Source organism: Anolis sagrei, chromosome 2, assembly GCF_037176765.1.
Source record: "Anolis sagrei isolate rAnoSag1 chromosome 2, rAnoSag1.mat, whole genome shotgun sequence".
NCBI lineage: Eukaryota > Metazoa > Chordata > Lepidosauria > Squamata > Dactyloidae > Anolis > Anolis sagrei.
In genome coordinates this window covers 264,043,531-264,058,556 of record NC_090022.1, presented here as the reverse complement: position 1 = coordinate 264,058,556, position 15,026 = coordinate 264,043,531, and the positions used below count along the sequence as shown (strand labels likewise).

The following is a 15,026-nucleotide window of genomic DNA, read 5'->3' as shown; positions in this document are numbered from 1 at the left end:
AATAGTTGTTAAATCTCTCCTTATGTATACTATATTTAGAAATCTTTCTTAACCAGTTGTATAATTACTGGAGAAATTAGTAATGTGCTTTTTAACAGATAAAGTAATACATGTCCTCATTATCTTCTGGAATTACAGAGTTGTAAGTCCCGCAGGCTTGTAACACTAATTGGAATGTATGTTGGTGGACTGAATCTTTTATATTTTTCTTTAAATTAGCAATGTGGTTGATTGTTTTAAACAGATCTAAAACTTCAGAGTTATTCTATAAACTCACTTGAGTCCCACTTTTGGGAAAACTTAAGAGATAAGCAAAATGATTAATTGATGGACACTCCATTGCATAATGGAGCTCCCAGTGGTGCTGCAGGTTAAACCGCTGAGCTGCTGAACTTGCTTGCTGAAAGGTCAGCAGTTCGAATCTGGGGAGTGGGGTGAGCTCCCACTGTTAGCCCCAGCTTCTGCCAACCTACCAGTTAGAAAACAGGCAAATGTGAGTAGGTGAATAGGTACCACTCCAGCGAGAAGGTAACAGTGTTCCATAAAGTCATGGTGGCCACCTTACCTAGAAGGTGTCTATGGACAACACCAGCTCTTTGGCTTAAAAATGGAGATGAGCACTATCTCCCCTCCCCCCCCCCCCAGAGTCAGACACAACTAGACTTAATGTCAGAGAAAACATTTACCTTTACCATTTCATAAAAAAGAAGACCAAAATGTATCCTGAAAGTCCCCAAAGCACACTATTTTAAAAATATTTTGCTGCTATTCAGAGCCCCTATTGGTAAAGTATTGAGACTTGTTAAAAAAATCTACCAAGAGATCGATTGTCATCATGTAACCAACCAGATTTTGAAAGATTATTTTTTCCCCTTTACTTTTTATTAAAAAAATTGATGAGTTAAGGCAGTTATTTAAATGCCATGCACTAGAGAGCTCCATGTTTTGAAGCCATAATGTATGCTGGTTTATATTCCTTTTGCATAAACGTTGTTGTCACACACAAAAAAACTGCCGAAGGGAAGACATTTTGTGCTATCCTTCTGTTTCAGCTTGTAAAAGCAAATTAATGCAACATTAATGATCTATAAACATATTTGTGGTAGAAAGTGTTCCTACTCCTATAAATCTAAACGTGCATTTCAAATTCAAATACATAACTATGTTAGACTAGATTAGTATGCAAAAGGATCTTGTATCATCTTTTGCAACCGAGATAAAGAAGTTGCTTGTATAAACAAACTTAAATCTACTTCATCAGATAGATGAAGTGAAGAGCCTAGAAATAGACATCCATAACTACTAATGAGCAGGTTGCATGTGTGGATAGCAATAGACATGAAAAACTTGTAGTTGTATTGAGGAGCCGATAAGTTTTGTTTTAACAATTGTTACTAAAAGACAAAAGCAGGAGGAAATATGTGCACTTAAAATGCATTGAGTATTTTAATGAACTTGGTATGTTTCTTCAGTAAACCTCTGTATTGAATTTTTCAGACCAATGTTCTTACTGAACTGAGGAAATGGAAGCTTCATTTTATTGAACATCACACACTTGAAATGAGACAAGAAAAAGAAAAACATGCAGCTCATGTGAGACAATTGATGAATCAGATGGAGAACTTGAAGGAGCTACTACATACATACGAGATTTCAATAGGGAGGAAGGACGAAGTAATAATTTCTGCTAATCTATTGTAATAAGTCATAGAAAGCAAACATTGTCTTTATTCTTTTGTAACAAAAACGGTCTTAGCAGCAAGCTGCTGCTGTCTTAATAAATACAAAGAAGAGAGCATAACTGTGATTGGAAAATTGGAGGCTTCTGCAGCCTAGAAATTACTGTACATTTTCTTACTACCTACTTACACTGTCATTTTTGTTTTCCTCCTCATAAATCAATGGGAATCTGAGGTCAGGTGTGAAATCTGCCATGAAAGAGAACTGTGGGAAGTATATTATTGGCCTGTCCATCAGAATTGAAGAGTGTGTTGGACTCCATGTAATAACAACCTAGATTGGGAGGATGGGAGTGGGTGTCCAATGTTGAGAGGAATACAGATTCTCCATTCAAGTCCATGTGTGCTTTTGAACTAAGCTATTAAAAATGTATTACTCTGTAGCTTTTAAGATCTGTGTATTTTTTTTCTTTTGTTTTGTTTAGATAATTGCCAATTTGACACATGCAGTTGAGAAACAGAAGGACAGGATAGAGCTCATGAAGAAATTTGCAAAGTGGCGTCTTCAGCATCTTATAGGCAGACAAGAAGCTAAACAGGAGGTACATGTTTGGGCTGAATTTCAGAAGACTGAAACCCTTGCTGAATCTGACAACAAAGAGTCAGTTACATTATTATTATGTTTTATTTATTTATACGTTGCTTTTTCTCTACACAAAGGAAACTCAAAGCAGCATGAATGTTTCAGGGAAGTCATCAAGTTTTTTCCCACACTCTTATGTGCCACCCGAATGGGGTAATTGCATGAGCAACCACCAGGCAATGTGTGCTCGTGCGGCAGTGCAAAATGGCTGCAACCCAGCAGGAGAAGGCATTCTGTGTCCTACAGTTTCAGACCACTAAGTCCGTAATTACCGTGCAATGGGCTTTTAGAATGTGCTATCAGAAAGCGGCACTAGATGGAAAGATGATTAGATGCTGGTTCACACAGTAGTGCATGTTTCACCTCTATTGGCGACTATTGATGAGCTAAACAGACAAGTCCCCGGAGCTGTGAGTTCCATTGACCACAACATGATGCAACGTGTGTGGCAGGGGCTGGACTAGCATTTAGATGTGTGCTGTGTGACTGGCATCAGCCATATTGAACATCTTTCAGTGTGAAAAAAACCCTGAAAACTTTGCCTTCACATTCATATAGGTTTCATATGTGTGTTTGCTAAAACATTTACCATGGATTTTTGATAACACTGTATTTTTATTTGGAAACATCAATTTCTTCCATAAATTAAATGACTGAAAATATTATGTGTGCAGCCATTCCAAATGTATTATTTTGAATTTGAAGGATTGTGGTTGGACCTAATCTGCATGGATTACTCAAAAGAAAATGTATTTTGTGGTCTATTTACATCAAGCTCTAGTTAGTTGCAGTACAAATAAGACAGTCCCCAAGTTACATATATAGGTTCTGTAGGTTTGTTCTGAAGTTGAATTTGTATGTAAGTTGAGACAGGGATATTTTCGAAGTGTAACCCAAACCAAAGATCTTTTTAAAGTTTTGGGTAACATAGGGATGGGTTAACACCCCTTTAACGTTTGCTTTGTTGTCTGTGCCCCTATTCAGAAGATCAGTCTCCCTCACCCCAGCCAAGGCTCTAATGAAGGGCAAGGGAGGCTGGCTGGAGCCTTCTTCACTCCTTATCCCTCTCACCCTTGGCTGTGGAGGAACAACAAGAGAGAGTCAGCAAGCTCCCTTGCTATTCCTCCCTATCCAAGACCGTGGTTGGAGGCAAGGGGCAAAGGAGCCTGTTGCCAGCCTCTTTCACTAGCAACTGCAGCTTGAGAGGAAGGGTGAGCTAGTGCTAATAATAATAATAATAATAATAATAATAATAATAATAATAATAACAACAACAACAACTTTATTTATACCCCACCTCCATCTCCCCAAGGGGACTCAGGGTGGCTAACATGAGGCCAAGCTCAACAAATTACAACAGAACAAAATACCACGAAAGATCATAAAATAATACATCAAATAAATACAATAATATAAATTTTAAAAATCCAAAATAATACAGAGTATAAACAAAATAAAACATTGAACCAAGTGGGCAGGGCCAAATACAACAGATATGATTTTAAAATGCTGGGTGAGATGGACGAGTAGGGTAATGTATCTGATGGGAAGTTTGGAGGGGACAAACAATGGGATTTAATTCATTTAAGGGTGAGCTAAAGTGCATTGAAAGACATTGTGTGCTGAATTGGTCAAAGGTAAGGGACTTGTTCATAAGTCGCATGCTCATAACCTGGGGGCTGCCTATACACATAAAACCTCCATAGATCCACATATTTTGGTTGTTTTGACACTATGCATCAGCCCATCACCATGTTATATGGACTACACAACCTTGTATTTCCCAGCATTGATATAATGTTGATAAAGTATAAATTACAGCAAATATGGGAGATAAGAGCCTAATTGGCTTCTCTTAAGCATGTCAGAAACTCATACCCAATCTATTCATCCATCATTTCAGGTATATACAAATAGGTTGGCCGATCGCTTGTACGAAATGGGCTTGGTGAAGAAAGCATGGAGGACCTGGCGCTCTCAAATTCATACAAAATGGAAAGAATCGTTGGAAAGGGCCTACCAGTCAAGTGCGGAATCTGTTCGTGTTGAACTGTCTAATGACTATGAAACTAAACTTCAAGAGGTACCAACGCTTCTAAACAAACTTTTTTTCTACTGAATGTTTTGAAAGAGTATTCTTTCTCTATTGGAGTAGTAAATATATGTCTCATACAGTAAAAGATAATAACTTGTAGAGCTTCTGCTTTCGAGCAGCATGGTGGCCAACCTAGAATCAAATAAGATTTGGTCATTGCACTTGGATTTCATTAGGGTTGCTTTGAATATAAACTAAGTTGCCAGGGACTGTATACTATGTATTTCAGAAGAAGGCAATGATAAACGCCCTATGAGTATTCCTTGCCTAAGAAAACACTATCAAACCCATAGGATAGCTGTAAGCTGACCAACACTTGATTTTTTAAAAGATGATCAGGTGAAATTAAGAAATTTCATTAATGAGCAAACTAAATAAAAGTAAGCTTTTTTTAAAATGAGGGAAATATTTAAATAATCATTCTGAAAATGAAAGTACAGCCCCTCCATATTTGTGGATTAATTATTCATGGATTTGATTATTCGTTGATTATTTTATTTGCTGTCGATTCTGCTGCTGTCCTATACCTGACCCCAAAAATTGTACCATAGATATCACACTTGGAGACTTAGAACTGCTTAGCGGGAACGTTTTTTTTTTTTTTTAAGTTGCATACAGCATTTGTGATTTTCTATTTATATTGATGGTTTTTCCACTTTCCTGGAGTCCTCATACCCGTAACCCCCTACAAATGTGGAGGCACTGCTGTATCTGTGAGCTGTGTGGATCTGGCCACCATCAAAACATGTAAACATAGAGACTGTAAAAGAAGTGCAGACTACTGAACTCTGTTAAGAGTGGATATTACCAGAAAATGTAAGAGAATAGCAAGAAAGTTTATAGCTGAAAAAGAAAACGCAAAACAAATGTAGGAAAATCAATTCATGTGTGGCTAGGGAACATAGTTGAGTAGAGAAGGAAAACATGAAAAACAGGAGTAATTCAAGTAGGACTATGTCCTATGAATCTAATCTTATCCCTGTAGGAGGTGACAACTTTTGACTTTACTTTTCAGATGTATTGTCCAATCAGTCTCTGAAACCACAGGTTATCAAATGCATGAGAAAATTAGTTAAAATCAGTATATGTAAGTCTGGTCCATATTGCAGTATGCTTCTTGCAATTTGGTACATTGTTTATTTGGGGTCCAAGTACACTGAATTTTGTGTACTGTGTAGTTTCCAAGCAGGAATGCAGAATGCATTTACCCTCTATCTTTTATCAAACGGTTAAGGGAAATGCAAATACGAATGTGCTAAATAATGAATGCTTATTAGAAATATTTTCTCCTTGCTAGTTGAATGCTGCACTGGAACAGACAAGAGCTGAAATTATAGATTTGCAGAATAAAAGGCAGGAATGTGAAGATACTATGAAGAAGGCTTTCATGCGTGGTGTCTGTGCACTGAATCTGGAAGCAATGACAGTATTTCAAGGCAAAGAATTCAAATTTGACCATGGTTAGTATTACAGTGAAAGAAACATCAATGAATTGCTAGTATGGTGTAGTGGTTTGAGTGTTGGACTAGGACACTGGAAGATCAAGGTCTGAATTGCTGCTTGGCCATGGAAACCCATTGGGTGACGATGGCCAAGTCACACTCTCTCAGCCTCAGAGGAAAGCAAAGGAAACCCCCTCAGAACAAATTCTACCAGAAAACTGTGCTAGCTTTGCTTTAGTCTGAAATGACTTCAAGCACACTACAACAACAATTATCAATGAATTGTCTGTACATTTCCCCCCTTTGGGTTTTGAGAAAGTGTTATGGACATTAGAAGATCCTCATCCTATCCAATTGGCAGTTACAAAAAAATGCCACTTTTTTCCAGTTCAGTTTTGCTATAAGAGGGCCCTGAAAACAATTACTGAATAGGGAAGCCTCTGATAGGAGCTTTTTTTGTGTATCAGGTTGAGACATAAAGATGTAAACCAAGAGTAGGCGGACACAAAGGAATGTGTGAGCTGTGTATAAACCCCCCCCCCTCAACAACAACAACAACAACAACAACATATTTGCAGCACCCAGGACTGCCCTCTGGCGGGAATTTCCCCCCACAAAAATGTATATACTACAGAGAAGTTGCTCTAAATTTCTTTCTAATTGCCCAAATGATTGATTCATTGGAAGATAATAATTTTTAAAATACATTACTAGCATGAAATAGGCTCGGCAACCAAAATGTTAATGTATGTAAATAATTATTATCCACCAAAGAATCAGTAGTTTGAAAGGATATAAATCTTCTGGAACAACACGAAGAAAACAGTAGCAGTTTTTTGTTGCCAATACATTTCAAGAAGGCACAAGTTTAAGTTGATAGCGAAGGTTAGATAGTGATGTAGTAATTTGAGCATGGCATTACAACTCTAAAGATAAGGGTCAATTCCTAGTTTAGCCACAAAAAAACAGAGTGGCCCTGTGCGAGTCACATACTCTCAGACCCATAAAACTGCATGACAGATTTCGCCTTAGGGTTGCTATAAGTCAGAAATAACTTGAAAGTACACAATAGGCCCTGTAGCTAATTACCTGTCTTATCCTGCAACAATCAACTTTCCAGGACCAAGATGCTGTTATCCCATCTTGACTCTTGTTTTCTCCTGTTTTGCCACTGCACGTGGAGTTGGCGAATAGCAGAGGTTTTTACACTTGGAAAACTCCAGGCATTCAGACAAGGCAGTGGTTGACTGCTGATTTTTGTAAGTCGATTTCCCCCGGTTAACTAAGAATTAAAATGAGAGACAGGGCAGATATCAGTCCACATTTTTTGCTAATCATAACTTTGATTCTAAATATTTAGCTTTTTTTTTTTTTACAGTACAGACACTCCCCCAAATTACAAGCAACCGGATTACAACAAACTCATGGTTAAGAATGGGACTGAAATAATAGGAAGTGGGAGAAATCTATCCCTAGGAAAGGAAATTTTCTCCTGAAAGAGCTATCATGGGAAATAGTTGTGTCCACTGAATCTATCACCAATCCTTGTTTCCACAACAAGCCAATTTTTTCAAAATCCAGTTATCACAGGGACAGAAAAGGAAGTGAAATCTTCTGAACAGAGACAGAGATATAAAAAAGGAATGTTAGCCCTCCCCTATGCTATCCAAAATGTGTATGTATCTGTATGTTTGTGTGTTGTGTGTGTGTGTATTTATATATATCTTTTGTCTGGAGATACACTTAAAATGTGCCTGTTCTGACTTAACATACAAATTAAACTTAAGAACAAACCTACAGAACCTATTTGTTTGTAATTTGAGGACTGTCTGTATTTGGTCTGATGAGAAGCATACAAGATTTTGACTATAGAGTTACTATAAAATAGATGAACCTCACTGTTATTGCTGTTTTTTTGACAATCCTTGCTGTTTAATTTCTTTATACAAGGGAAGCTATCTCCTGTTAAAAATAGCCACCTAAAAAGGATAGACTTGTTTTTAAATCTGCATTATGTAATTTACCACAAGGTGGCACTCCAGCCCTGTTGAAAGGAAGGATTACAGGATTTATGGGAAAAAATGTTTATGGTTTCTTTTAAAGATTAGTATTAATTCATATGCTGTATTATGACATTCACACAGCAGTTTTGCCTACTTGGCTCTGTACATATGTGTGAATCAATTGTGGACAAAAGATACCTCAAGAAACCAAAGATCTATTTGCCAGACTTGAGCGGATGATTGAAAGGGAGGGGTCTTTAGTCTAGATATTGCAAAAAATATCAGAAAGCTAAGGTGTTTTTCCTGGGTGTGATTTGGAATTAAACCCTAGGTTTGAGGTGACATAAGGGGGTGAGGTCCTAAGAAATGTTTTCAAGGAGGAATAGCAAGTTTGTGTCTATCAAGTATGTTTTGTCTATTTATTCATTTATTTGCTATCCTTACTTTCCCCAATATGGGACCTAAGGCAGTTTATAATCCATGTTAAACAAATTTCAGCTTGAATAGAATAATGCAAAAGGTAGGAAGAAATGAAAAAAGTAATCATAGTAGAAATATTAGTAATAATGATTATAAAAATACAGCACATCCCATCTAAAGGATCTTTTTCAGCATACAGTTAACAATCAAAGAGTTGGGTAAACAAAAAGTTATTCGCCTATTGAGGTAAAATTAGCAGAAAGGGGAGGGGGCAGTCTAATCTAGGAGCAGCCAAAAAGAAGGTTCTTTCCTGTATCTCAGCAAACATGCCTCTGCTAATGGTGGGATCAAAAGAAAACCCTCTGCTGAGGAAAGACCAGAAATACTGTAAAACTGTGCCCTCAAGTTTCATCCCAGAGGTGCATCTCAGAAGGATACAAGGGTCAATGACATGGAAAGTCACAGAGCGGTCTTATATATCTCTTAATATTTACATTTTCAGTAGTTTAGATACTGTTGGTGAGTTATTTGATCCTTCCTGGTTCTCCCAGATGTTAGCCTAGCTTGAAAATATATAGGTGCCTTTACACAAATGCGTTTGAGGATTGCAGTCTTATATTCTGCATTGCATAGTACTCTTTGACTCCCCTAAACAATTCTGCACATACTTCATTGCACTCAATGAATGCTGCCTCCTTTTCCTGAAGTTGTTTTCAGTGAAGCTTCTCTTAAGAATTTATATATTGTCCTTTGTCTAAAGTTGTCCCAAAACTACAAAAATCCTACTGGTAGAAGTGAAGAAAATTTAAATATAACCCCAGATTCAAGGTTATGACAGATGTATTTAAAGTTTGCCAGGAAAAAAAACCACAGAGCAAACAGGTTTGATGGACTAGGAGTACAGCTGGATATCAGACTGCACTGCCAAGTGGATCTAATAAGACATATAACATGGCTTACACAGTTTTGCCCCTTTTACTCTGGCCTCTGTCTTCCCATATATGTAATTTAAGTTGCAAATTACTCTGGGCCATTTTCTGAATTTCCTTTTATATATATTTGTGTTGGAACCCTCAGTGGCACAGCAGGTTAAACCACTGAGCTGCTGTACTTGCTGATCAAGAGGTCGGCAGTTTGAATCCAGGGAGTGGATGAGCTCCCATTGTTAGCCCCAATTTCTGCCAACCTAGCAGTTCGAAAACATGTAAATGTGAGTAGATCAATAGGTACCGCTCAGACGTGAAGGTAACTGTGCTCCATGCAGTCAAGCCAACCACATGACCTTGGAGGCATCTACTGACAACACCATCTCTTCGGTTTAGAAATGTAGATGAGCACCACCCCCCAGAGTGGGACAGAACTAGACTTAATGTCAAGGGAAACCTTTATCTTGTGTGTGTGTGTGTGTGTGTGTGTACACACATATACACACACAAATATTACTAACAGTTCAATTATTTATGTAGATAATGCTTTGTATTAAATAAATGGGAATAAATATTGCTTATACATTGTGCATTTCTAAACAAAGAAATACAAGTTGCACAGTATTGTTTTAAAATATTTGTATTAATAATTGAGTTCAAAATACATATTATGAGACTGATTTAATTATTAACTGCTCTACAATCACAATTGTTTGTTTGTTTGTTTGTCTATGTTAGTTGAACTGTCAGATAAGAGAGGAGAACCCAGTGCTGGCACTGATGGTTCTACACCAAGGCTCCCTCCATCTCACTTTGATCCACCTTTACCACCAAACACCCCGCCGCCTCCACCTCGACCACCTCCTCCACCTCCAACACCAGCTCCGGGTGTTGCTCACACAGAAGATTTGGTAAGTAAAGAAGCATTGCAAATTATCCCAATCAGGAGCATGCTCCCAGTTCTGATAGTCTTAAATCTCTGTGAAGTGGAGCAAAAGAGATTGGGAATGCTGCAGAACGCTGGATGAATGTTAATGACATTTGTCATGGCAGTTTGAGTAGAATTGGCCAATCATACCACATAGTGCTGGCATTGCTGTAATATTGCTCCTGCGAATCAAGGTAATGTTATTTCATAATCTAGGATTAAGAAATGAGTGGTGCTCAGATACTTAAACATTGCAATCTTTTCCCATTGCTTGCAGTTCTCTTCTCACCAGAGCCATGCAGTGACCTCTCAGACCAGACTAGACGCCGGTGCTGCAAGTTCCTCCATTCCAAAAGCGGTAATGGTCAAGAGTATATATTTTTTCTTTTTCCAATAAAGTCTATGGTGGTAGACCCCTCCTAACATTTTTCACAAACTTTAGTAATAGGATATGTGCATTCTTATCCATGTTCTTATAGTAGGAGATACTTAGTGAACACTTTTCTGTTCATTTTAGTATTTCCCTTTTCAATGGAAATACATTTTTGTCAAGTTTCACATATTGGGGATTTAAGGGAGTGTCTGCAACCAAAGCGTTGAAGCTTCTGTAAATATTATGTGGGTAAAACTAGAGTGTGATCACACATAGAATAATTATAAATAATTGAATAACTGACTTTTGAAAAGCTGACTTTGACCATTTATATGTAACTGTAATTTGTATTGTGGTGGTTGTAGCCCCTGACTAGGGTTATAACGGCACATCAGAAGGCTGGAAGGACGATCACAGCTAGAATCACTGGCCGATCTGAAATGGCACCAAAGAATCGAATCATCAGTAGCTTAGATGTGATAGGCGTTTCTCCTCCCATGAATTCTGTTGTTGTGGAAAAACATCATCCAGTCACTCAAGTAAGTTAAATAACATTTGAGTATTGTTTGCCTTTTCCTTTTATTTAGTTCATTGGAGTTTTTGACAAAAAAATTGAGTTCTGAGACAAAACATCTACTCGATGTCTCCTTGGCTTCGTTTCTGAAACAGCAGGATCGTATTTACCAAAATATACTCTAATAGTATTAAAGTACAGGACTATTTTCCAGTAAAACATCATTTTCTACGCATTCAGGTTGCATCTACACCAGGCATGGGCAAACCTTGGCCCTCCAAGTGTTTTGGATTCCAGCTCCCACAATTCCTAACAGCCTATTGCCCATGCCTGATCTACACTGTAGACTTAATGCAGTTTAATATCACTTTTAACAAAATGTGAATGTCTTGAAACAATTTAATTAGTACCCAAATCTTAATGCAGTTGAGAACCTGAGGCAGCACTTGACAGCTGCTCCTTGACAGAGCAGGAACAATTTTGCCAAGAAGTATGAGCAAGAATCACAGGATCCAGATGTGGTAGTAGAGATATATCCAAGAAGCACAGCTGTAATTGCTGTGCAGCTGTGGGACATAATAAACAACTCCGCATCTGCATGCTTGCCCACAATGCCCTGCCTCATGCACAGAGGAAGAATTGTTTAAAGCCACAGACAATGCTTTTTTGGTCAAAAATTATTTAGTCATTTGTGTTTCTTCTATTTTTTTATCAGTTGTATACTTATTTATGGAATGCTTTTGACATGAATAAATTAGCCGTAATTGCTGCCAAAGGGACTTCTTCTCAGTATTGATTCAGTAAATATGCAGCAAACAGTGCTGGTTTGATTTTATTTCCCTTTTTAAATCAAAATACTTTGCATCTTGTATCTTGTGTGCATCCAGTGGTAAAATTCCAATAAAACTTATGTTCAAAATAGCAGAAAGTGTGAAAATTGAAGCGGAGGGGGGAGAGGAATTCTGAAATCAAATCAGTGTCTCAACAACTAAGGAGAATTTAGCATAGCATTTGTCATATAATGCGCCCTAGTTGTGGACATGCATACTCTTCCTCTCCATTATATTTCAGTATAATGTACAAACTGGATGACTTTAGGATCAGATATTTGGTCTATCTCTGCCCCAGCCTCCTTTTTTGTATTTAATGTATTGTCAAAGGCTTTTATGGCCGGAATCAGTGGGTTGTAGGTTTTTTTGGGCTATATGGCCATGGTCTAGAGGCATTCTCTCCTGACATTTCGCCTGCATCTATGGCAAGCATCCTCAGAGATAGTGAGGTCTGTTGGAACTAGGAAAAGGGGTTTATATATCTGTGGAATGACCAGGGTGGGAGAGAATGCCTCTAGACCATGGCCATATAGCCCGAAAAAACCTACAACCACCCACCTTTTTGTATTTGTTTGTTTGTTTTGATAAATCTATCAGATTGCACACAGTTCTGTGGCTTTTTTGGGTTGCTCTTAAAAAACCATGACCACAACTTTTTCCTATGACCACATCCGATTCTTATGTGGAATGTTAATTGTTAAATGGAAAGGACTGAACTGGTTCAATTGAATCCTCATACTCCAGTATCTGAGATGTAGGTGTGACCGGCTGTCATGGAATAGGAGCATGCAGGTTGTCCCAAGGGTCTGACCCAGTCTAAGGCAAATTCCAGTGGCAAGGTCAAGATGCAGGTGGTTGCTAGCATGGTCTCAAACTCACAGTACATTTCCACTTTCCTTGCTATTCCGGTTGGCAGTGTATTAATATATAGTCTCTGTGTGATTTTTTTTTTACACTAGAACTAGCGGAGAATTAGAGAACTTTAAAAAATCTGAAATGCTTTCTCTTTTGACTGCTATGCCTATACCCACATCAACATGGTTCTATTGCCCTTTGTTGTAATCCAGTGATGCATAAATATTAAACGGATGGGGTAAGGCCTTTGCATAGGTAGGAAGAAAGTGAATAGGAAAGATTACTTTCTGTTTTGGTTTTTACCCTGGTGGGCCGTGGACCACCAATGAGCCACGAGGAGGAATATCTTGTTCGCAGACCTCCTTCCTCTTAATTGATTTATTTTATTTCTGCTCCTTTCGCATCACCTGCCACTTCTTCCCTATCGCTGACTATGACATATATTCTGTATCAGAAACTAGAGCTGATGTGGTCTATCCAATGCAATTTTCTGGATCAGCACCCCAAAACGAATCTAAAGTTGACCAAAAACTGATTTGTAACCCTTTTGATACTAATGTTGGAGAGTGGTCCCTGGTCAAGTGGTCCCTGGTCAAAGTGGTCGGTCCCTAGTCGAGGTGGTCCCTGGTCAAAGTGGTTCTCGGTCAAAAAAAGGTTGGGAACCACTGCCCTAGAGAGAGCATGAGGCATTTTACAGCTACAGAAACGTGTGATATTTTGAAAATTTTGGACACCAAATGCTTTGTTGCCTTAGTTGATAATATTAGTAGAAAGCATTCCAGTGTACTCAAAAGTGGTGATAAGTTCTTTATTCCTATTAGAACTACTGGATGTTTTTCTTCCTCCTACTTCAGTATATTTATACATCTAGATGCCACTTGGATTCATATTTCTTCTGCTGTCATTTTCCTTTAACTGCGGTTACAACAAAGGTCACCCAAGGCTTTTTGAAAGTAGTGCTTCTTGTCAGTCACTGTGTACATGTTGAGTTAAAGTGGACAAGTCTAGGAAGGATCAAAGGCAGTAAGAACAGAGTTGACAATAGTGTTGTGCTTCTTTCCTGAAGACAAGTTGTCAAGCTGCTTGACTGAATACAAAGCAAGAGGAATATGTTCCTTTTTCTGCCAAAGTCTTTGCTTTTCTTTAAGTGGGCTAACAAGAGTGTGTGAAACACATAGCCAGAGGAAATTTGCCCTGCTAAAAGCATATGTGAAGAATGTTTTGCTTTAGAGTAAGAACTCAAGAGCTTTTCATTCCTTTTGGCAACTAACTAGTGAACTGCTACAATATTAAAAGTGTTTTCCAGGAAGTTCCTGACTAATTTTGCCTATTGTTTTTACCTTTAATGTTGTAGTCTATGAGATGCAACCCCATATAAGTAACTCCTTCTTCCTTTTATATTTCAGCAAACTGTCTCTCAAGCTACTGCTGCTAAATACCCTCGAACTTTGTTTTCTAATGGTATCAGCTTGAGACCTTCAGGACACAGCAGGAAGACTCGCACCCAGACCCATAACAACATCCACTCAATAAAAGTTGTTGAATAGCTGTGAAGGCTAAAATGCTCATATTTCAACTTAACCATATGGGAAGAATTTGCCAGGTTATCGTTCAAACTCTTTCTCAATGTTTACCAATTGATAAAGGAAGTCCCCAAGGATGCATCATGTTTTTTTTCTATCTGTAATAACATTGCAGATGTAAAAACGTTGCATGGCATAAAAAGTAAGCCACTCAAGTCGGTGCAATGTAGTTCTGTATAACTTCAAATAAGGTATACTTGAAATACTTATTTCCTTAACATATTTTATTAAATATGATTATTTAATGCTTTTAATAAAAAAGAATGAACTGAACTTCTTGTGTTCTAATAAGCATGAATGTTCCTGCTGCATAAGCATTGATAGAGGCTCCTTCAAAACTTGATTTTAAAACGAAATCTCAACTGTTGACATAGCAGTTACTTGAAATTCAGAAATAAGGTTGCCTTCCTCATAATGTTTCTTTACCAATTTTGAAAAGAAGGAACACTACACTGCAAGGAAGTTGGACCAAATGTCATCACAAGTATTAACTCATGTATGCACTAAATATGGGTGAGTAAAATGAATGCCACTATAGTTATATGCAGTAGATAAATAACAATCTCTGCATGGTTCCCCACAGCAAGAAGCCCTAGGTTGTCTGTAGTGCCATGTTGCTGTAGGCCAGCTTTTCTCAACCTGGGGGTCGGGACCCCTGGGGGGGATCGCAAGGGAGTTTCAGAAGGGTCACCAAAGACCATCAGAAAACATATTTCCGATGATCTTAGGTGTCCC

At 38.0% G+C, this 15,026-nt stretch overlaps 1 protein-coding gene across 4 annotated transcripts in view; it reads left to right on the top strand.

Annotated features, from left to right (window-relative positions):
- Nucleotides 1–14,564, top strand: part of POC5 (POC5 centriolar protein) — a 38,088-nt gene extending 23,524 nt beyond the window's left edge. For all 4 annotated transcript variants that reach the window (XM_060761644.2, XM_060761643.2, XM_060761642.2 and 1 more), the window contains 8 exons: nt 1,498–1,674; nt 2,165–2,281; nt 4,226–4,405; nt 5,715–5,877; nt 9,947–10,119; nt 10,414–10,494; nt 10,875–11,048; nt 14,115–14,564. In XM_060761644.2, the coding sequence (XP_060617627.2) occupies nt 1,498–1,674; nt 2,165–2,281; nt 4,226–4,405; nt 5,715–5,877; nt 9,947–10,119; nt 10,414–10,494; nt 10,875–11,048; nt 14,115–14,255 (1,206 nt within the window). In that variant the 3' untranslated portion in view covers nt 14,256–14,564. The remainder of the gene's footprint in view (nt 1–1,497; nt 1,675–2,164; nt 2,282–4,225; nt 4,406–5,714; nt 5,878–9,946; nt 10,120–10,413; nt 10,495–10,874; nt 11,049–14,114) is intronic.
- The last annotated feature ends 462 nt before the right edge of the window (nt 14,565–15,026 follow it).